Source organism: Talpa europaea (genome assembly GCF_964194135.1).
Source record: "Talpa europaea genome assembly, chromosome: 6".
In the NCBI taxonomy this organism is placed as follows: Eukaryota; Metazoa; Chordata; class Mammalia; order Eulipotyphla; family Talpidae; genus Talpa; species Talpa europaea.
In genome coordinates this window covers 57,970,403-57,993,509 of record NC_140072.1, presented here as the reverse complement: position 1 = coordinate 57,993,509, position 23,107 = coordinate 57,970,403, and the positions used below count along the sequence as shown (strand labels likewise).

Here is a 23,107-nt window from a genome sequence, read left to right as displayed (position 1 = left end):
TGTGCAGTAATTTAATTTTACACTTCTTTCCAGAAATATCCCTTTTTCCCCCCAAGAGTATTAAATCAACTCCTGAAAGTCTAAGTTTCATTTCTCGCTGGACATGACACAAAACAGGAACTGCAAGAAAATGAACAATGAAATGGTAACTTTGGGGTTGGGGTGAAGTATTTTGGAATTTAAACAGTTTTTGGGGAAAATAAAGGGATCTGGGTGGAGGTGGAGAAGGAAATGACCGAAGGCCCAGAAATCAAAATAAACAAAAGAAATAAGCATAACTTAAAGGGGTTTCAATCTAGTATCACTGCAACTGAGTGTGTAGATGGAAGTTCTGCTCTGACTGGAAATAAAAATAACAGATATTTTTTTTTCTGAGGAAGGCGCAACTGGGAATGGTGTGGTGGGTATTAAGGGTGGGGTAGAGAAAGAGGCCTAAGGCTCAGGTATTGTTCCTAAGGTTTCTGCTTGCCTGATTTTGAAGGAAAAGGCGCTAAAGCAAAAGGATCAGTGGCTGGCAACTCTGTAGTCCTGGAGGAAAGGGATGTGATGGAAACAGAGCCAGCTATAGACTGCTTGTTGGTTTGTGAAACAACTTTGTAGGCAGCAATGGGCTGGGCTTCTGGACTTGGCTCATCTTCTGGGCTATAGTGACGGGAATATTTGGACAAAGACTGAGGGCGGAATGGTTTACCAGCCATGGGGACTGACACAGCTTCTTTCTGGGACTGAGGTCCTTTGTTTCTGTCATTAGAATGGCCTCCAGATTCCAAGGAGGAGCCCCTAGGAGAGACGCTATCAAGATGGTCTGCTGCTTGTACAGACTGGGAGGGGAGATTAGATTGTTGGACAAAACCAGGCATGGAATACTGAGCTCGGACAGAGGCATATATTGCTCTGTCAAGGCCTGAAAGCAGAGGGACATCATCTGTCTGACTGAGAAGACTGGCCTGTGCAGGCAGCTCCTGGGAGGTGCTCTGGGTAACTGTTAACTCCTCCATGCTTTTCTTCTTGGTAAAGGGAGCTCTCAAGAATACATCCGCCTCCTCAGGCTGCGATGGAGCCACACTACCTTTAGAGACAAATGGAGCTTTGGAGAAAATGTCCATGTCATCAGTTGGAATTCTTGAGCTCCTGAAGGGGGCTGTGGCAAAAACATCTGGCTCACCAAGACCATCAGTGGTTGACTGAGTGACGGCTTGGAACTGATTCTTTCTTCCACCTTGTACTACCTTTGCTTGCTCAGTAGAGACTTCTGACTGAGAGAATGGAGTGGCTCCTCCCAACTTCCCCTGGGGAGGCTTGCAGCTCTCATCCTCTTCTTCAGACTCCATTAGGAGAGGTCGAGACCCACTGCAGTCCAGCATGTCCCCCTCAAGGTCAGTCCCTTCCTCTTCACTACTGTGGAAGGAGCTGTTGCTTGAAGGGCCATCTCTGGCTAAGTAGTCAGATTCTAAACTGTTCTGAATTTTCGTGCCAGGCACTCTGGATGGGTCTGGATACAGGGCAAGGTCTTTAACGCCCGCTGATTCTTTAAAGTGCTCTACAGTTATTACAGGACAGGGATTGGGCTCTTTCTGGAGACCTAGAAAAGCACAAAATGCAGAATTAATGGATAGGTCAGTTCAGCTCTTCTTTGAACATTCAATGGTCAGTGCACGGAGGAAACATTGTGGGATCAAATGATAGATGTTCAAAATGGAAAAGGAAAGAACAGAAAAATAAAAGTCAGGCAAGGAAACTACGCACAAACTGGAACACAATCAATCACTGTCTCACATTTTGGAATATGATAGGCACAATGTGCAGGAAAGGAAATGAAAATGTTAGGCACACAGACATTCAGCGTTAACTACACGATGCTCCTACTCGCGGGGCCAGGCACTGACACCTGCTCTACCTGGCACTGGCTCATGATGGAATGAAAACAAACCCAGTCACTCATCTCCACATATACCATGACAGTTCTGGATTATGCAGATATACTGTCTGGGAACAAATTCAATTCAGTATCCCACATGTAGTCATCTGTTTCACATTGCCTGGTTCTGAGGACAGACCTGCCCCACCCCCATCCGAAAAGGAGCAGAATATCACTGCTTGATAAATGCAAGTTTACTTGATTTAGATCACAAGCACTGCTCAAAAGAGCACAAGAGTGCCCCAAATACAAATACTGAAGGCACTTTCTAAAGGGAGGAGATATCATCAAAATTATTAAATAAATCACCTTCAGCTGGAGTTGTCCTGGAATTTTGTTTTCAGTCTTCTAATTTAGCAAAGAACTCTTCTGCTTAAATGAAGCCATCCTAAGGTTCTTTAAGCAGAAGGAGTAAAAGGCATGGGTAATTACAGAAGTATTTGCAAACTCTAATACACGAAATTATTTCTATCTAGGTAGAGGGGCCTCAGGGTGCTCTGGCTTTTAAAATCAAATAGACAATTATCAGAATGCAAGAGAGCTTACCTTCCAAGAAATATTAGCAGGTTAGAAGTATGTCATTGGGCACATGTTAGCAAGAGGGCAGGAAAAAGGCATATGTAACTAAGCAAGAAGAATCCAGAGAAAGGGCGGTTGGGGGTATAGATATCATTTCAGCTTGGGTTTCCCAACCCACCAAGATCAGAACATCAGGTATGATGATTTGATTCTACAGATGACTCAGAACCTCTGTACAGTGGTAATTCAATAAATCCCTCCCCATATTAGCCTCACCCCTCCTATCCAAACCATTAGCTAGTGAAACTTCTACTAAAAATTATCCCCTGCTAAATTTTCTGCTTGAATTAAGCACACAGAACACAGAAGTGGCATCAAAATCAGTTTATTGGGAAACCAGTCACTTAGAGACATTACAATGTAAAGAGATGTAGAGAGATCTGAACATTTTAGAAGATACTATACAAAAATACTATGTTTCTCTGAATCCTGTAACTTTTTAGCAGTGCCTCTTTTTAAACAGTTCTGACCTTAGTGTTTTCAAAAACAAAAAAGGTGTTCCCCTCCCTCCCATTTTTATTTCCTTTACTAACAATCTGAATGCATTTGGTGAAATCCCTTAGAGTCTAAGTTAATTTCTGTATTGGTGCCCAAAGGTCTTCTGAACAGTATTTGAAGAATATGATTTTGAAGGGATTACATTTTCCTTGCATTACAACTTTAGTATCAGCTAGCGGAGAGGTGATAAATGAAACACTTTCTCCCTTGCAATAGATAAGGAAAAGTATATCTTATCTTCCAAGCAGGTATATTGATATTAGATATGTCACAGTGATTCCCAGATGACAGAAATCTAGGAGGAAATTCAAATGAAAAGGGGCAAAGAAGTTTTCCAAAGTATGACTTGTCAAACAAAGTGGTACAAAAGGCCCTCAAACTCCCTAAATCATTTTCTCACACAGTATTAGTTGGACAAAGTTCTCAATTGCCAAAACTAAGGCATAATTTCTATCTTCCAAAACTATTCCAAAAGTTGATGTTTTTATCTGGTTTCATGGGAGAATAAAGGTATCTCTTACAAATGGCAAATTTAGTCAAACCAAGGGTCAACTCTGGCATCATACAGATCAATAATGAAAATGAACACTAGTTTGACTGGAATTGGTATTTTCTGAGAAATTTAAATTGAATTTAGTCAAATCAAATTGTTTGCAGAGGCTGCCGAAAAGCAGTTACCTATAGAATCAGGGACACTTTGGATGCGTGCAGTGTTAAGATTACATTTTGAGAACTGTAAAGTAGCACGTAGGGGTGCCCATATCCAGAGCTGGAAAGGATGGAAGAACATGCTTAACCCATTAAAATTACTTGTTAAAAAGTGGGTTCCTGCCAACTCAGAGCATAGTCTATGAGCTTCATAGTGAGTAATGGGAAAATCATATTTAAAATTCCAACAACTTTTTAAAATTCACAAATACAGTCACAAAAATTCTATAACACCAAGTTTGAGGGGAAAACTAGTCTCCTGTTCTTTAAAATAAGGCCAGACCTATTTCAGATCTCTCTTTCTGCTTTGCAGGATTGGAAAAGTACATTTAAAGGATTCTCCAAGTCTCTCAACCTTTCCATTCTTTTTAGAGGAGATGCAGTGTGACCGAGGCAGAGAGCAACCACCCTTTGCAACTCTCCAAGACTGGCACTCTGGACACCAAAGAAAAGCCGGTGGATGGGGAAGCGCAGACATCCACTTTCCCTCAGGGAATTTTGGTGGTGCAGCACAAGAAACAAAGTAGTCAAGAGAAGGAGAGATTCTAAATAACTGTAAACAGAAGATAGACATTAAATCTTGTTGGCAGTTAGAGGTCTTTTTGGGAATATGAGTGTTTCTTGTAGGGAAAGTGTGTTTTCAGGGTGAACAGTCTTTGCACATGAAGATAGCCTTGTACTGTCAGGAAAACAGTTTGAAGCATTTTGCCTAGGACCAAAAAAGGGCTTAAACTAATTTAACCCTATGCCATTAGCCCAGTTCCTCTGGTAACCAACGGCATGCATAGCAGATGCCTGTGACCACAGAGGTCATCAAGCTAGCTAGCCAGTTGATTCCAGGCTGTGGAGGGGTAACGCTTAAGCTCAGGTCCTGGTCTCACAGCTTGCACAAGGGTCTTCCTTATCAGGAAACCTACGGTAGGGCATTTTGTTCTCATTCCCTTAAACAGGGTCACATCACTTTATTTTGGTTTAGCACAATAAATTAAGCAAGAAGTTAAAACACACTTCTTCTAGCTCTGATGTAGGACTGTGTGCCAGCTTAAGATTAAGCACGCTTTTCAACATGTCCACTAGGGATAACTCTATTTAAGTCTATTTTGAGGCTCCAAATTCTGTAGTAACAGCTTATGTGTGTCAGAGAGTAGGAGTCCCAAAAAACATTTGGTGACTTGGCCACTATCCTTACTGCCTATTAATTTCCAAAGCAACCAAAAGTGCTAAATAATTTGGGATAGGTTCACCCTGGAAATTTTATCTGATGGACATAATGTCATCAGAGTATGGTCTAAAAAGGTTTAAATTTCAGGGTGGACATTCCTTAATGCAATATATCATGCACAACCAGAATCTGGCTTCCCCCCACTCTGTAAACTGAAACAGCAATTATAGGGAGTTTCAAAGACACGATTTTTGCCAAAATGAAAATGAAGACTTGGAGTATTGAGAAATCTCCTCATACAGTTAGCAAATAGAAATCCTTCATGTGAACTTCAGAAATGCAGCACAAATTGAAATTACCACACTTGGCGCCAAATCGGGTAATCAAGAGATGTACATCGAACTAACAATTTCTATTAGCATCTGGCTTAGAGAATAAAATTTTGCGTTTGGTTCTACCAGATGTTATGCAGTTTCTGTAAAACCATGACTGGGGAATAAGAGGTTTGATGAGAGCCAACACTGGCTAGTGATGCTATGCTGCTCAAGCCAACGGGAAATCAAATGAGAGGGATTTCTCCCTGGGCCTAAAACTGCTGTTGCCAACATAAATGTTTAATTAAATTGGCCTGGGTATGTTAAAGTTTAAATTAGAGGATGGTAGCTGTACATCTGAGCTCCATTTTACAACCTTGTGTCTAGTCATATTAAATGTAGGCTCGCGGGGGTTTTTTCTCTCTGATCGCACGGCTAAGCGAAGGTAACCATGACTCATTAAAATGTCCTCAGCATGTCTTTTTCATAGATATCTGCACTCCCCCGGTACACAGGTACTTACTGTCACTCAGCAATGTGTTTAAATTCTTTTTGCAAAAGTGGGTTTCAGGAAATTGAGTTATTTACCTTTCTGAACATCATGCTCCTGTTTGGAGCAGATAATGATCTTTATTCCCCTATATGTTTACATTAGAAATTTGTTTACAGACTTATTTTTTATACAACGCTTGTGTAGCAATGTTCAAATTTCACATTTTTACTGCATAAAATAGCTTCTTGTACCTCTGTTTGTCTTTTTAGTGAGTACAGGATACAGATCTGTATTGAATATATAGCCACATGACCAGGGTGTACAACAGGGCAGAGTAGAATACTCACAGGAAAAGAGTAAACTGAGGACACGACATCAAAGTGGGAAGCAAGGAAGTGACTTTTATTCTAACAACTGCCTGTAATTTGGTAACTTGGCATAGGTCTGCATTACTCAAAAAACTTCCAGGTGCTCACCTTAGTAAAAGGAAACCCAGGAGAAACAAAATATAACATATGGAGGGGATCTGGGATTCTCATTCAAGAAACTGAAGCATATCCAACTTCAGAACATTACTAGTGTGGGAAAGGAAAAGGCTAACTTGGTGTTGGAAAAACTATAGTCTCAGGAAAAGAATGTAGATAGCCTTGCAACTGCAGTCTGGACTGTCAGTAAAGATACCATTTTAAATATCCATGTGATAGTTTGTTCTGCCTGTCGGCTTGATTCAGTACTTTTGGCAATTCTGTCATTTTTATCCCCTAACTCCAAGTTAATGGCTCCAGGATCATGATAATCTTACAGAGTAAGAAAGTTAAAAACTCCTAGAGATCATAGACAAACCTCATCATGGTAACTTTATTTTGGCCTAAAGTATCTTTTGTTTTTATAGATTCATTTAGCTGAACTCAGGTCCCCCACACCTTTGCACTGAGGTTAACCCAAAGGTCTCTTCCTTCCCACAGCCCTGCTGAAGGCAGAGCAGTTATTGACTTAGGGGAAGTTATGTTGATTTGAATCAAAATGATCAGTTATCTGCTAGCAAAGTAGGAAAAAAGTATTAAAACAAAATTAATATTTCATTGTGAGGAAAAAAAGATTTTTTCTTGGATCTGTTCCCCTCTAACTTAGCAATCCCAGTCCTATAATTCTATTTCAGGAAGAGCCAAGTCTAATATTGGCACTGAACATATGACAACCTTTTTGGGGGGTATTTTAAAACTCCTATCTTTCAATGTCTTAAACCATACTGAAGACACAGAAAACCACAGGCGTTTCCTTATTTAGACTATTAAGAAAATTAAAACTGACCATTATCATTTTCATTATACGGCCCTCTCATGGAATTTTCTGTGGATTATCCTTTCTGCTATCCTCAATAGTAACCACCTTCATCTTAATGGGTGATTTTGCTTTTTGGAAACAGTTAAATATTACTCAGAACCAAGAGTGGTGGAAAAAGTAGGTAAAGGAAGAGAATATGCTTTCAGATGCAATACTAATTGGGTAATAATACAATTGATTTCCTTATATTCTATCATCTTCCTTAATGTTAGTTCTAAGGAGACGAGTTCTGAAAATAACTTAAATAATGAAGCATCACTAGAAAAAGTATTAGCTTCCTAAGTAAAACCAGATGCCTGTGAAGGGAACAGCATTCAATTAGATATCAAAATTCTGATAAGTCTGCTAAAGAAATTACTATTTATAATCATATTTAGAAGAGTACATTTAAACCTTACATCCTCTATGTTTTGAAAAACATGGGGAGTTGAATTTGGTGATCTAATTATTTGAATGCTGTGTGTTGGGGGAGTATAGCAATTTGTATTGTTTTCTGGTAGAGTTTTCTTGCACACTTAGAATAAAAGCAAATCAGAAACCTGCAAACAGTAATTGCCCATATTTAAAATGGCAGATCATTGAATATACATCTTAAAAGAATTCCTCTGTATCTGAAGTCTGCCGATATGGTTAATAAATGTGTGTATGTGTGTGTAATATTAAAAATAAAGGAAAATCTATGTCTAAAATTCTGTGAAGATTTAGACTTCTATCCAAATAACCAAGAAAAAGCAACTCAGTTTAGTCAAAGCCCACTATAATTCTCTAAAATGTAAATACTGTTACAGTAATAGTAAGAACTATTAGAAAATAACTAAAGAACATCAGGATTATATAAATCCTTCATAGTCCTTCCAAAGCATAATAATATATCCTTAGAACCCTAGAATTCCATAATCTTAAAGACCATCTAGTCCAAACACCTGTATTGTATAAATAAGGAACCGCAGATCTGAGAAGTGAAGGTCACTTGTTAAGGTCACTTAAGAAGTGACCTGCTGAAGTGACTTAACTAGTGACCTTCAGTGATGAGATCCCAGGTGGCCTGTCTTGCCCATGCCTCTTCTCCCACTACCCTGCTGCAGGCTGAACACCTATAAAATGAAGTGGATGGACTAGAGGACAGTCTTTAAGGTCCCTCTTATAGCTCAATCTACAGTTTTATAAATCTATCAATTATCAACACACTATGCTCATCTTAAGAAAACCCTTTATCTATGCTATAGATAAAGGAAGACCCTTTAACCCAGTCACTCACATGTAACCCTTAACAGAAAAATAGTGTTCCCCTTTAAGGACCTATCCTTAAAGAATAAGCTCAAGATAATTTTATGTCATTATTTCTCTCAGGCTTCCTTCATCAAGTCTCTAGCTTCTAGTCTGTTCATTTTCATTAAGTCTCCATTAAACTTCATTGAGCCAGATGACTAGATAATATATCTTAATGTAACTGTGGATAATTATGAAAGGAACAACTTACAGACACCTAATTTCTGAACTGTCTTCTTCATAGTTTTAATTAAATAGAGCAACTAGGTATTCCATTATATTTCTAACATGTATTATGAAAAAATCAAATTGGAAAACATAGTCACAAAACATTATTCTTATTTAAAAATAAATATTTCCTTCATCAGTTTATATATATTCTATGTCCAGGAAAAAGAATACAAGTCTGATCTTTAGTAAGTTTCCTGTCCATAAAGGGGCAAACCAAGTTTCAATTCCACTGCTATCCAATCACGAAGAGCTCTTCACAGGTATCTTTTTTTTTTTTTTTTTCCTCAGCAGGAAGGTTATACCTCCCTCACTTTCGAAAATGATCCATTATCCTAATAGAAGCCTTTACTTAGCTCAACTGGTTTCAGCTGGCATGAGAAGTATTAAAGTCAGAAGGAAGACTGAAAGATCCAGACTTTTCCTCTGATGTGCTTCAAAGGCTGCTCTCACATCGCTGGGGTCAAAGTTTGACCCTCAAAGTGCAGTGCTTTGCAGGTTGTTGTTGAGGTTAAATTCCCCACCCCCCACCGCCCCGCCCTTTTAAAGTGCACATGTGAGGAAGAAGAAACAAAAGTGCTAGATAGAAAAACAAGCACGTGGACTTGGAATTTTATTTGTACAAATCCAATCAACTAAGAGTTTCCCTCTGACCATGGAAAATGGCACTCAAGGAAGAGAACCACAATGGGGCTCTGCTGTGCCCATCTCTTCAGAAGGGTGATTTTATAAAATTGCTTTCCATGTAAGGAAAATATTACACTTCAGTAAGCAAGCACATATACAGAGGGTGACCATGAGGCATGTTGTCATATCAGTGCAGGGTCCTTTATTTATTTTATGAACAATATTCTAAAGTTAGTGAGGGACTATGCTTTGTTTTGTTCTGTTTTCTTAATCTAGAAAGCAAAGGAAAACCAACTGAACATATTTCACTTGTTGCAGCCTTCAATTCAAACATCAGAGAGGAAGAAAGGTAAGTGGCCACAGTCAAATTGTGCCTAGCTTGTCAGCACACTTATTTTCGATTATCTGAAAATAAACAACATGCTTATTCTACAAAGACAGAGGACCTGTTGAAAGCTTATAGCAACACGTAAGTCTACTCAAAATGGTTCCATATGTTACACTGTAGGATAGCTGTGTAGTTATACAAGGGAAAGAGATCAAAACCCTGTACAGACACCTGATATCAGACTTGAAATGCCAAGTGGAAACAGAACTATTTAGCGTCTTCATTTATACACAATTTACAATTTTCGATTCAAAATAAAAATCACAAGAAAAATACATCTGTTTCTGCTACAATTCCTTCCCTTCCCCCTTCAACCCTCCCCCACCCCCCCAATGAAAAGTCTTCTAATAAAAGGTATCGTTTTACCACCATTGTCTTATTTTGGTCTAATTCTGAGATCCCAGCCTGGGATAGTTAACATGAAAAGGAATGGCAATATTTGGGATTTATATAATGTACACATTTTATCCAAGGATCTCAAGTACTTGCAGTCATGTCTCCAGATCTGAGAAATCACGGTTCAATGGAAGCCAGAATGCTGGACGAATGCTGGGCAGGTTGCATGGGGTGTAAAATCCCTTGGCTAAGTCTATGATCAAACAAGGTCAAAGTTGGTTGGCTAGAGCTGGACTCATTTCTCTTTTCAAACAAATACCATCAGTAAGTTTTATCCTCTCTTAAACCACACACACATCTCCAGGCTACTGCCTAGAGTTAAGACCAACCGAAGAAGCCAAGTCCTTATGACAATGCAACAGGATAAAAAGCAAAAACAGAGAAACACATTCATCAGCATCTGGCCAAAGGAGACAGGAGTTGGGAGGATTGATTTGGGAGGTCATTCCCAACAAGAATGAGACAAAGGTGTCAATTCACTAGTTTCAGTTACAGTTAAGCTTTTGGTGGAGTTGATTCCAGCAGAGGTTAAAGCTCATGGCATCTAGCGCTTGATTTAAGATAATGCTATTGAAGAATGATAATGAGAAAACACAGCAAACTAACAGGGAAGGACTGGCCAAGGAATACCTGGAGGGTCAAAGTAATTTTCTTTCTTTATCATTTCTAGAGGAGAAGGCAAAGGGTAGGAGGTAAGGGCCAGAGGGCCCTTTATTTGCAGATTTTCTTTAAAAATCATTTTTTCTTATAACTCCGTAATGAAAATGTATATTACGGTATGAAGGTTACAGAACTGCATCTGCTACTGGGTCACGGCTACAGGTCTATGAGCTGATCCACCAGCAGTAAAGACCTGGCTAGGTTGGGAAGACTGGACTCAGAGCTCCCACTGCTGTTTCTAGAGTGCCCACCTGGAAGTGGAGAGATAGGAATTCAGTACAAAACACAGAGGGTTAAGGTTCAGATGTGCAGAGCAAGCAAAGGAGAAAAAACAAAACAAAACAAACCCTTAGAGAAGCAACAATTTACATTTGCAAACTCTTTACATGTTGATTTTTAAATATTTACATCCACCACCTCCCACAAGTTTAGGCACTGTGTGCACACTGTACAATAGGCAGGACAGCTTGCAAAGAGGAATATGTTTCATCTGAGAATTGCTAACTGTATACTAGCTTCCTGACAACACTGAGTGACCTCCTTGATTAGAAAAAAACCAGCATTTTTTTCCTTTGGGGAGAAATCAGTAAGACCATTACCATAAAAATGTGTTCTAAAATATAAGTAGATAGATGGTCCTATGGAAATTCAGTGTTTTATGGCAAGTTCAAGGGATTTTTAATCCATCAAAGAGAAAAAAGGATGTTCCACAAACGTCCAAAAGATGCAAATGTACTCAAAACACATTAATCTCTTTGGGAAAAATATTTATTACAAGTTGTTCTAATCATGATTTAAAAAATATTCAGTGCTGTTTAAAAACCTTTGCCTTCAGGTTCAATTGACTGAAAATCACTATTTTTACTTGATACTTTGTAAAAACCAGCTTGCAGTCAAACTATTAAATATTTTTCTTCTTTCTAAATAAATACCATGTGCAAGTTTTAAGACACCTATACCAGTATATCTAGCTATCTCTATCTATATCTGCTGGTTTAGTTGACAGTGGTTGTCATTACCCCCAATTTCTTTCATTAAATGTAATGCTTCCTCCCCTCCCCTTGTAGATTAGTTACATTAACTATTTTGAAGAGATCTGACCAAGCCCTTCTCTTTTCTTCATCCTCTCTTTCTTACCTTGTGGGTTTTTGGTTATCAATACAGGAATAGGGTCAAACTCATCTTCTGCCACCTTGTCCGAGCCCTCAGGGACATCAAAACCTGAGATGAGATTACTATCTTCTGCAGCTTAATTCAGAACGCAAGCACACAAGCAGAAATAACAGAGGCAGAAATTAGCAAATGAGAGAATTTGTAAGAGACACAAAGATCCTAACTGTACAATTACTATTTTTTTTAAAGGTGACGATGTTCATTTTCTTGAGTTGAAATAAAAGCAAAACTGGAAAACTTAGTGAGATAGAAAACAATGCTTTTAGAGCTGGCATGTTAAGATTTTCATAAATGATTAGGAAGAAGGGTTATAGGAAGAACTCTTTGTATAAGACCGTTAATTGTAATTACTGTGAGGTATCTCTGCTTTAGTCATTTATCTGCTCATTGAATAAACAACCGGCTGATTAATAATAGTCAAAAAACCTCAGAAAGTGACGGGAGGTAGTGGGAAGTAATTAGTTGCTTTTTAAGAAGCAATCACTATATATATAATACAAACAAAACTCACTTCTGAAAGGACTTGCTTGGGGAAAAAAGACTGAACAACTCTGATGTCTTAGGGACTACTGGAGCACAAGATTATATGCACTGAGATTTCAAGCAGAAGTTTGTTAGAAATCTTAATTCTAATTAAAGCTATTCTACAAGTACGTGCTAGCTGAGCACCTATTTTGCACGAGAAGATTCTCTGTAATTACACATCGCTGATGACATGGTTCTGCCAGACATAATTGGTTAAACAGATAATTTCTCTCTATACACTCTATAAAAAGGTAATTATTTCAATGCTATCAGGGGTAAAAACAAAAACTCAGCTATTATCATTGCAAACCAGAGGCTAATTATTTTTAGTGATCTTGGGGAGACTTCCTTCTTGAATTTCCTTTTAAGGACTAAGCTTTATCCCCCCCACACACATATTTGTTTCTTCTAGAAAACCACATTTACCACTCAAGCTAAGAATAATGATTGCCTGTATATAGTAAGTGAGGCATTGTGCCTATCACTTTCACCAACTACTCACTGATAGAACTTAATTCAAGCTAACTCTGACCAGCAGAATTTCAAACCAATATTAATTCAAGACTAAGAAATGAAAATGGTAAATTCAATAATCGTAACTTAAAGGTTAACTAAAATCCAAAACTTTTGTAAGTTCAGTCTTCGAAGATTGACTTTTGAGGAATAATGTCCATTTCTTTATTGTAGAAATCATTATTCAAAAACTTTAAACCAGACTTGATAAACAATTTAAGTTCTTAGGCCAGCAAGTATTATGTATTAATAATAGGTTAGTGTATTGTTAACTTGCAACATCTACTTGAACTGACTGCAAAGGCATTTAGCTCTGCTTTTAATAGATAACAAGGAATATCTGTAGTCCAGGTGATTGCCAGAAAGCAAGACCTCTACCTGACTGTTGTCTCAGCATTATTAAAAATTTTTACAGATAGGGATTGCAAGACAGTGGCTAAGAGTACAAACAAGTTTCCCACATAATAGGTGGTTAAAAATCTTCACTTAGCAAACACTCTTGGTGAGAGAAATTCTTGGGAATTGTTCAATTCTTTTCCTCTGAGGATATATGTGGGTCTGAGAAGAGAAAAACATTTACCTTTATGGGCCGGAGCAGAGATCGCTATGGGGGCAAATTCTTCCAGAAGATCAGTGGTAGGGTTAGAAAGCAGAGAGCAATCAATGAGGGAATCTTCCCCAGTGAGAGAATCTGAGTCCAGATTAACAGCATCCAGGTCAGTGATGGCATTAAATGGTACACACAACAATATCATGAGAGTAGATGTTAGCCTTTAAGTTACTGCATTTATATGTTACACATACAAGCCAAAGTGGGAGAAGGAAAACCAAAGGAAACATATTAAGCATTCTGGACTTCCATCTATAGAAACATCTTTTCAAATTTTTTGTACATTAATATATAAATATGGAAGGATTTTTGCTCAGAGGTTGTTGGTTTGTGATCTGGATGCCAATATACCTTCAACAACTCAGTTCTTAGTCAATGTCATTTATACTTTCCCTAAACATTCATGGAAAAAAAGTTACTATAGGATGAGATGTCCAAGTTGGCAAGGGTTTTCTCTGGCTTATTAGCAGAATATGACATAATTGAACAGTACTTTCTAGAGCTATTTTCCATATTAGTTTTTCTTTTTAACCTAGAAGGGTTTGCATACTTCCTAGACTTCTTATTGTTTCTGTTTCAAGTTAGGAATTCAGATAGTTTTATCAAGGAAATTATGGCCCTAATTAAAATGAAGGTTATCAAAACCACACTTAGAGAATTCTACTAAGAGTGAACTTAGAAAATAGGGTGAAAGTAATACTGAATCCAGGGAAGATTTCAACCTGCCAACAATTTAACATCAAATCACCTACATATAGCAAAAACACTGTGAGGGGAATTGAATGTCAACATACAAAACCTGAGCTACATGACATGACACTATTAGAAAAGACTGCTCAGGAACCTGGAGGAGTTTAAGGGCATGCTTATAGCTCAGCAGAGCTCTTTACTTAGTGAAATGGAAGGAATCTGTCACCAATGGAAAGAATCTTAAATAAAGAAGTACTATAATCAGAGAAAACCCAGGAATCTCTATTAAAAAACATGGCTCCAAAAAGTACTCTGCATACTTTGGTGATTACAAGTATGTTGGTGAAGAAATATATTACTCAAAATCTAGAGGATGGGGCTGTAACAATACAGACCATCCATTCTAGGAGGAACTAAAGCTGGCTGCAAAGTAAGCCCAGGTTCATCTGCTATAGGTGGAGAGATGGGCTGTGAGGGCTCAGCACACTTGACAGGTCCATGCAGCTACAGAGACACCTGACTGACCTGTTCGGTTCGAGGTCACAGATTCCGTCTGAGAAAGGAGGCGCTGGGGCACCGGGGGCTCCAGTCCTGGTATGAGACTCTCAACAGCAACATCAGCTTTTTCTTTTGTAAAGGCATTAAGAAAGGAGAGCAAAGTGTGAGGGAAAGGGAGTCAGACAGTCCCTTAAACAATCCTGTAAAGGCTTTCCTCTCTATAAGCTTCTAAAATGTCAATGTCAGTGAGAAAGAAAGTACAGTTACTTTGTTTCTGCTGCTTTAAGTATCTGGTCTTCACTGACTGAGCATTCACATGCAAGGTTAACCACCTGGGGCTAGTCTCAGTGATTCTCAGTTTGTATAGATAAATGCAGAATGTGAGCCACCCAACAGATCTCTTCCATGTCAGAAGACACAGGCTGAAAACCACTTTAGAATCTTCTGGTAATTTTGGTTTTCTAAGGGATAAACTTGAGGGTAAACATTCAACGGTCTTGCAAAGACCACTACTCCATCTCAAACACCATCGCACAATGCAGTTGGGAGGTATTTTGCACTGCAAGACATCGGAGCTGGAGTCCTGTTTCCCTGGATATTTTGTAGGTCTTGACTGCCTTGCAGGTGGAGCATAGGAAAATAGCAGAGTGAGCCGATCAAGGCCCTATCCTAGACCCTGCTCGTGGGGCTTCACCACTGGGCAAGTATTTTCTGTTATTAATACTTGTACATACAGTGGTCTTCTAAAGAAGAATCTATTAAAGTTCTAAGCCAACTTTCTTCATAAAGCTTTTGTAATCAAATGTGAAAATTTCCACATTCCTCTTCATTCATTACAAATTCAGGAAAGGCAAAAATAACAGTGTTATGCCTCTAGATGGAAAATACTTTGTTTGAGGTGATAACAAGTGATAACAAGGCTTCTGGGTGAGCACAAGCCTCCAACACCAGGAGGCATGAGTTCAAGGCATTTCTAATCCTCGCCAGGGCAATTCACTAGGAAGCTCTAGTCAGTTATTCTTGAAAAAGACACACGTATCATGCATGACCGAAGAAACAGAGATGATGACTTTACCAATTACAGGATCAGAAGTGCTACCAAAAGGATCTGTCATGGGCAAGAGTTCAGGGAGCAGAAGAGAAGTGTCAGGAGATTTGAGGCCCTCAATTAGTTTTTCTAGGTTGGGCAGAGAAGTAGAGAGAAAGCAAAAACAGAATGAGATTTTGAGCAAGGTCATCTTTTACTGTTTTCTATGCAAACATTTTAGAGGGTTAAAGTTTTGTATGGATCCATCACAAAAGTGAATTTTAGTATCTTACTGAAATTAAGCTTTAAAAGTTTCAAGTTTAAAAATAATTATTTCTCCAATTGAAATGATTACTTTGTAAAACATTCAAGATGCTACCCTAAGTTTGTTTTCGAATTTCAGGTTTACACTGAATAACTGTCATCAGTTTTAAGTACAAACTTTGATGAGTTTTGACAAATGTACACATTCATTTAACCACCAATAAAATAATGATTTAGGAAATTTTTATATTCCCAAAAGAACCCTTATGCCCCCTCTAGTCAAAGCCTTCTTCTCACTCCCAGATGCTGGAAACAATGATCTGTTTTCTGTCTCTACAGCTTTACCTTTTCGACAATGTTCTATAAATGGAACCATACACTATGTAGTCTTTTCTGTCTGGTTTCCTTCATTTAACACAATGCTTTTGAGATTCCACCATGTTGTCACATTCATCAGCAGACTGTTGTGTTATGCTGAGAAGTGATCCATTATGTGAATGAAGAACATTTTGTGGATTCATTCACCAGTTGACAGACATCTGGTTGTTTCTAATTTTAGCTATTGAAAATAAAGCTGCCATCGACATAATTTTTTCATGTAAGTCTATGTATTCATATTCTTTCCTGGGCTTAGTTCTGAATCTCTGTGCTTTTGACTTACATTTAAAAACTGTTTATAACTCACTAAGAGACCCCATTAAACCACACCTAAGTTAACTTCAACAATCATTTATTGTCTGCCAACTGAGTCTGTGATATGCTGATACTCACTGATCTGTGGTGAAATCTCACACAATTCACTTAAGCCTGCAGATGGATTATTTATGATGACTTGTGGCTCAGAAATAAAAGGACATCAGAAGCCACCAGATTTGTTACACCCAATAACTTAAATGTATGAAAACATGCATACATTAAAATCCCTTCCCAAACAATTCCTTTAGCCTTGACCTGTCAACAACTATCAATTTACCTTTAACCTATTAATGACAGCATATAATTTGAAACAAAATAATGAGTCATAGGCTCTTATAGGACAAGGAAAATTAAGAGCTCATATCTCCTTTTATTCTCAAGGACACTGAGGTTACATAAATTCTATAATTTGCCCAGTTCAAAGCCTAGCAACAATGTTTTTTCTATTACAGAAATGAAATGCCATTAAGATAAAGCTAAAATTAAAATTTTGCAAAAAAGAAGCAAAAAGTTCAAGCATTTGTCTATAACATGTTAATAAATCTATATTCTTATAGGCCATCAGAAATCAAGATAATGGCCTGTACCCCAGTTCTTGTATGCATAAACAAATCTTTTTTTAAAAAGATAAAAAACAATGACTAATAATATTTTTTGAGGCATATGGACCAAATTTCTGGTCATCTCTATTTAATGTTACATATAAGTAAAATGATGAAGCAAAATGGTTTTTCAGTGACTTGGCAAGATAATTTGCTTTGGTGCAACTAACACACTACAGAAAAAGACATTCTTATTGATGAAAACCATTTACCATCTTGTTAATATATGACATCTTATTCAGATATCTTTTAATTAAATGACAATATGTTACATTTCTCGTTTATACCTGATTTATAATGGAGAATGGAAAGAAGAAAGAAGTATCTCAATAGCAGGGGGAAAAATCAGGGTACTAACCAGGTATACAAGTGTAATCACATCAGCATGAATCTTGTTCTGTATCTCACATTTTATTATGTTCGAAACATCTTTGACAATTTTCAGCTTGCTGACAAAAATAAGATAGTTTTCCCCAAAGTCTAATTTTTCATTAATTAGTAGTTTTTGTTTTATTCTCCCCCAAAATCATCTTTCAATTAAAATACATAGTTATTTGCTTTTTTCCTACCTTTAGTACAAATATATTTGAAATCTTAAAAAGCAAAAGAACAAACTAAAAACCCAAAATTACTTGTTTATCCTCCATATAACATTTCTGACCAAAAAACCTTAGACCAGCATTCTTCCAGAAATTAAACCGGACCTTTCTAGTGTCTGGTTGTTCTTTATACTCCTGACATTACCTCCTCAACTGTAAAAATGGAGAAACTTCCCCTGTCTTTTTGTATTGGTTACTTAACTATCAGCTCCTCTAAATCTACTCCTTTTTTCCTGCCACATTAAGAATCTTCTGGAGCACTAGGTGGTCACTTGTTTTACAGCCCTCGTCACATGGCTGAAGGCAGGGAAGATGTCTTATTAAATCTCAGTGCCCCCAGTTCTCAGTCCTCTCATCTCTGCCTTTTGGCTTCAGCAGGGAAATGGGGAGATAGGGCATGAGCTGGAAAAAGTAAGGTACTTCAACAAAAATCTAATGGTTTTATTAGCATTTTAGCAAAAAGCACGTGAAAAGGTTTTTTTTTTAAAGGATGCATGGGGGGCCTCCCCTGGTGGCGCAGCGGTTAAGCTCTGGTTTACGAAGCTGCCCGCAGCCTCTGCAGCACCAGTTTGATCCCTGGCCGCCAGCGAGGGTCCCACATGGCACGCAGACCTCTCCTGCTGCCCGCTGCCCCCCTGCTCCCCTCAGCAGTGTACTTCGTCGGTCTGCATGGTCTGTTCCTCGCTCTGGCTCTGGTGAATCCTCTCACTCTCCCGCACTTCTGACTGTACCCAGTGCTTGTATAAATAAATTAATTAAAAAACAACAACAAAACAAAACTATGAGGTCCAAGAAGTAAAAAAATAAATAAATAAATAAAGGATGATGCATGGATACATACATAAATTGTGTGGTGAGATGGAATTGAGTGGGCACTGAGTAAGTTGCCAAATTTAGGGAGGCTGATTTTAAGACCAAACCTCAAAGAAAAAGGCAGTTCACGTAGATAATGTGCATGGTCACTGCTGCTTAGGAATATTCAAATATTGGAAGTATGGAAGGAAAAACAGAAAACAGAGTAATAGCAGACAAAAAAACTAGAGTGAGACAATAGGACCACACACAAGCCAGGTGGAGAGCATGTACGAAAATGGTTTCTTTCACTCCCAGTCCTCTCAAAGTGAGAGGAGGCTCTCAGTTACTGAGTTCTTGTCCCCTAGGTGCCATTCTAACAATGGCCATCACTTACATTTGTAGAGTTTAATGTCAAACACTTACCTTCATTATTCACAAAGAAAACAAAAACAAAAAAAAAACCAAAACATTGCATTTATGAATACTGATACTGTGTGGAATATGACTTGCCTAAAGTTATATAGAATGGACGGGAAAGAGCCTGGATTTGACATCAAAGTTCTCTCCACATGCTTCCTACAGGGTCTGTGGTCTCCATCAACAAAGGAGGAAGAGCCTCACACTGACACAGTTCCGTGCACAATGGTCAAGATATCAAAGACATGTTGGTACTGGAAGGAGTTTCAGATTTTATACAATTAGCCTTCTCATATACAGATGAAGAAACCAGCTCTAGGAAGGTGAAGCAACCTGTCCAAGAATCACAGTAATTACGCCCCAGAATTACCTGGACTAGGTCCTAGATCTTTGACACAGTAGAGCTCCAGTCCTCTGGTTTAATTAAGGCTTTGATTGTTTTAAAATGTGAAGACTCTTAGAAAAGGACACATCTATAGTTACGGGTGATTTTAGTCACTGTAAATGAAGAACTCAAGAATAGGCAGTCATAGGAGACTGGGAGTCTCTATGTCATAGCCTTGAGAAATCCTATGTACATCAAGCACTAGCCTTGATAGTGTTCATTTTATGAATTCTATCTGAATTTTACTCCTCTTATAGTTTTATAAAACACTCTGAGGTCATGTAGCCTGATAAGGGGGTAGGGCAAAGCAGTGCAGAGAAAAACGGTAGTTAATTTAAGAAAGTGTGTTAGAAGTGTTAAGATTCAAAGCCTCAATCAAGCTCAACTTGCTGATAGATACTAAACAAAGACTTAAAATTCTACTGAATCACACAAAATGGCTCCTCTGGATGCCATCTGCAAAAGCAAAATCACGTCCCATTTTCTGGGACATGTCATAACTAAAATGTATAAAGACACTCTTAATCATACAAAGTGACCCAAAAAAACAAGAGATATTTCCTAAGTTGCATTTGCAGTGATTTAATCTTCTGACACATTCTTCAAAAGTTTTTCATCTCCTATATGTTAGAATCCAGTACCTGTGAAAAGCAGTGGACACATTTGTATAGAAGAAAATGGTATTGCTTTGTATCTGTTCCTAGTCTTTTCCATTATGTTTAGAACTGGCTTGAGAGTCTTAATGCTTTTTTTTTTTTCTTTTTAAGCTTTTTTTTTTGAGGGGGAAATATTTGGATTTGGGGAGGGTATTATTTATTTGCTCTTTCATAGTGATGTACAGTTTGAGATTTTAGCTGGGGACAGTAAAATCCTCCCAAATAAATAAGCAACATGAAAGAGTCAAAGAGCATGGAACTAAGTTTGTTAAGTTACCTAATTTTCTAAGCATCAGCTTTCTTACCTATAAATAGATGATAAGAACTACATTAAAGTGCTATTAGGATTAAATGGGAATATTCATCAGAATTAATCTGTGTGTACGTGTGTTAAAATTAAAGCACTTGGTTCATAAAAAGATTATCTTCTAAGAGGACTAGATAAGGGGTTAGCAAGTCACAAATGCCCGAGACTGCAGCAGCAAAAACAGGTGGAGTTCCAGATTTTACCCAAATACCTTGGTGTGAGACCAGAATAAGCAGAATTCCTTGAATAGTTTACTAAAAGACAGGAGACCTGGACATCATTTATATCGCATCTTAAACAAAATCACACTTTCTCTCTAGATCTAACTTACCTTACTGACAAAATGAAGATATAAGTAAAGGTCCAATCCACCTTTCCTAAAGATCAATCACCCAATGTGAAGGGAAAAATAGGCAGCAGGAACTGGTGGCCTAGAAGGTGCACTATTTAGTAATGAAATGGAAATCTGAACTATAATATCAGTTTACCTGTGATTTAAACTGCAAGGAAGGACACTTGGAGGACACCTCAGAACCATGGGGAAGACATAAGAAGACTAGCCCCATGGTAAGTTTTGGGAATTACAGAGAGCTGATTCAACATGCCATCCAATGTGCAAACAGCCTAGGCATGCATAGCCAAGACAGCAGGGTGAGGTGGGGGAATATCTATGCTTGCTTGTCATTTTTGAAAAGAACAAATTTCAGTGTTTTGTTTTGTTTTTGGGGTTTTTTGGTGGTGGTTAAAAAAGTATGTTTATTGCAGAAAATTTGGAAAACACAGGTATGCCAAAGGATAAAAGTAAAAGCTACCCATAATTTTACTCCTCAAGCTATCAACAGTTAAAAGAGTTTTTCATACCCTTCCAATCTTTTCTGTAAATTCTGATGGCTCATTAACTATTTAAGAATATCTGTGTTTTCTTAGAATAATTTTTTTTTTTTTTTTTGGAAAACACACGCTAAGTCTAAGAGAAAGTAAAACCGTAGGGTTTTTGTTACAAACTGCCACCCTCCCAAGTATACTGATATTCCCCTACGCAGTATCTACATGGGTACCTGTTCTTCTACCTCCAATTTACAGCATCTTATTTTATAATGAGCACTTTTTGGATTCATCAAAATGTGTGTGTGTGTATATATATATATATATATATATATATATATATATGTATATATAGAGAGATAGATAAATATATATATCCTTTTCCCCTGGTAATTTATGTTTCTTCTTTTGAGTTATCTGCTCATATTTTTCTGTTGGTGGTAGTCTCTCATATTTACACTCCCACTACTATAACTAGTTGTTTCTCAAGTCTCTATGATTATCAAATAAAGACAAGTCATGTTAAGAGCTTGGAGAAGAGGGCCTCCCTGGTGGCCTAGTGATTAAGTCTCAGCACTATCACCACCAGGGCCTGAGTTCAATTCCTGGCCAGGGAGCTGGCCCACATATGGCACAGTAGACCTCTCCTGTCTGACCTGCTGCTTACAGGTCTCACCTGCTGCTTAATACCTTAGCAGTGTATTTCAGTGGATCCACCTGTTCTGCTCCCCACTCTGTTTCTGGTGAATCCTCTCACCCCCTGCACCTCGGGCCGACACCCCAGTTCTTGTATACATAAATAAATAAAAATAAATCTTTTTTTTTTAAATGAGCTTGGAGAAGCACTGAAATCTTGATTAAAGGACTAAGAAAATGGACTCCTGTAGAAAAATGGATTTATTAATAGAATTAGCAAATTTAGATGATGGAAATCAAGGTGCTTTTATTTATTTTTTTAAAGATTTATTTATTTATGCATACAAGAACTGGGGTACAGGCCAAAGGTGTGGGGGCAGTGAGAGGATTCACCAGAGACAGAGTGGGGAACAAAACAGGCAGACTGACTGAAATACACTGCTGAGGGGAGCAGCGGGCAAGACAGGAGAGGTCTGCTGCACCGTGTGGGTCACGTCCCTTGCCAGGGATCAAACTCATGCTGCAGTGGCTGAGGATAGGCTTGTAGGTTGCGTCTTAACCCCCTGTGTCACAGGGGAGGCCCCCCAAGGTGTTTTTAAAGGAGAGGACTGTTAGTACTTTGAAATTAAGGGGGAGGTAAGAGAAAGGTTTTATAGTGCTAATTTTGAGTAAAATAGTTTTTAAGGAATCTGATTAGAATCACCTACTTACTAAGTGTTTAGAACTCAGATCCTACAAGTTCAAATCCATTTTTTCTGTTTCCTCAAAACGTATATGTAGATCTCTAGTCAAAAGCTTTACTCATCTGGGAACTGTACCAAAAACACAGGAAATATTCACTGCTGGGGGTTAAAAGCCCAGAAAAAGGCCCTCTACCTTGCGGCTATGGAACAACAACAGGACAACAGCACTCTGGCCTCACTTCCACACATAAAATGATATTATTTGAGGTACCCACTGGTCAGTATTATTTGTAGGTAAAAAAAATTATATGTGAAAACATTTTAAAAGCATAATATAAGATGTTATGTCATTAAAAGTCAAAGTTGTGAGGAGACTAAAATCCCATGATTCTTATCATCAGGAAAACCGAGTGTGGAAGGTGATCATGCACACAAAACCAACCAACAAATCAACCAAAATACCTGACAGGTGTCCACTGTGAGGGGATGACAAACTGCTTTGGGGAGGAGACAAATTCGAAGTTTTCCCAGGTACCAGAGACACTAAACTCAGCCCTTTTTCACTCAAGCACCTGAAAGACACTAGGAAGAATGTAGGGTCCTTGGATAAAGAAGCTAGATA

General features: G+C 38.1%; 1 protein-coding gene across 2 annotated transcripts in view; it reads right to left on the bottom strand.

Moving 5' to 3' along the window:
- Positions 1–452: 452 nt before the first annotated feature.
- Positions 453–23,107, bottom strand: part of AAK1 (AP2 associated kinase 1) — a gene marked incomplete at its 3' end in the record, with an annotated part of 177,438 nt that continues 154,783 nt past the window's right edge. The window contains exons 16-20 of one of the 2 annotated variants that reach the window (XM_084235556.1): positions 15,669–15,770; positions 14,621–14,722; positions 13,376–13,486; positions 11,722–11,832; positions 10,741–10,835 (exon numbers count right to left, since the gene is read on the bottom strand). In XM_084235556.1, coding sequence (XP_084091682.1) covers positions 10,741–10,835; positions 11,722–11,832; positions 13,376–13,486; positions 14,621–14,722; positions 15,669–15,770 — 521 coding nt within the window. Of the gene's footprint in view, positions 1,583–10,740; positions 10,836–11,721; positions 11,833–13,375; positions 13,487–14,620; positions 14,723–15,668; positions 15,771–23,107 lie in introns of those variants that run through there. The other variant, XM_084235555.1, reaches the window with a different exon arrangement.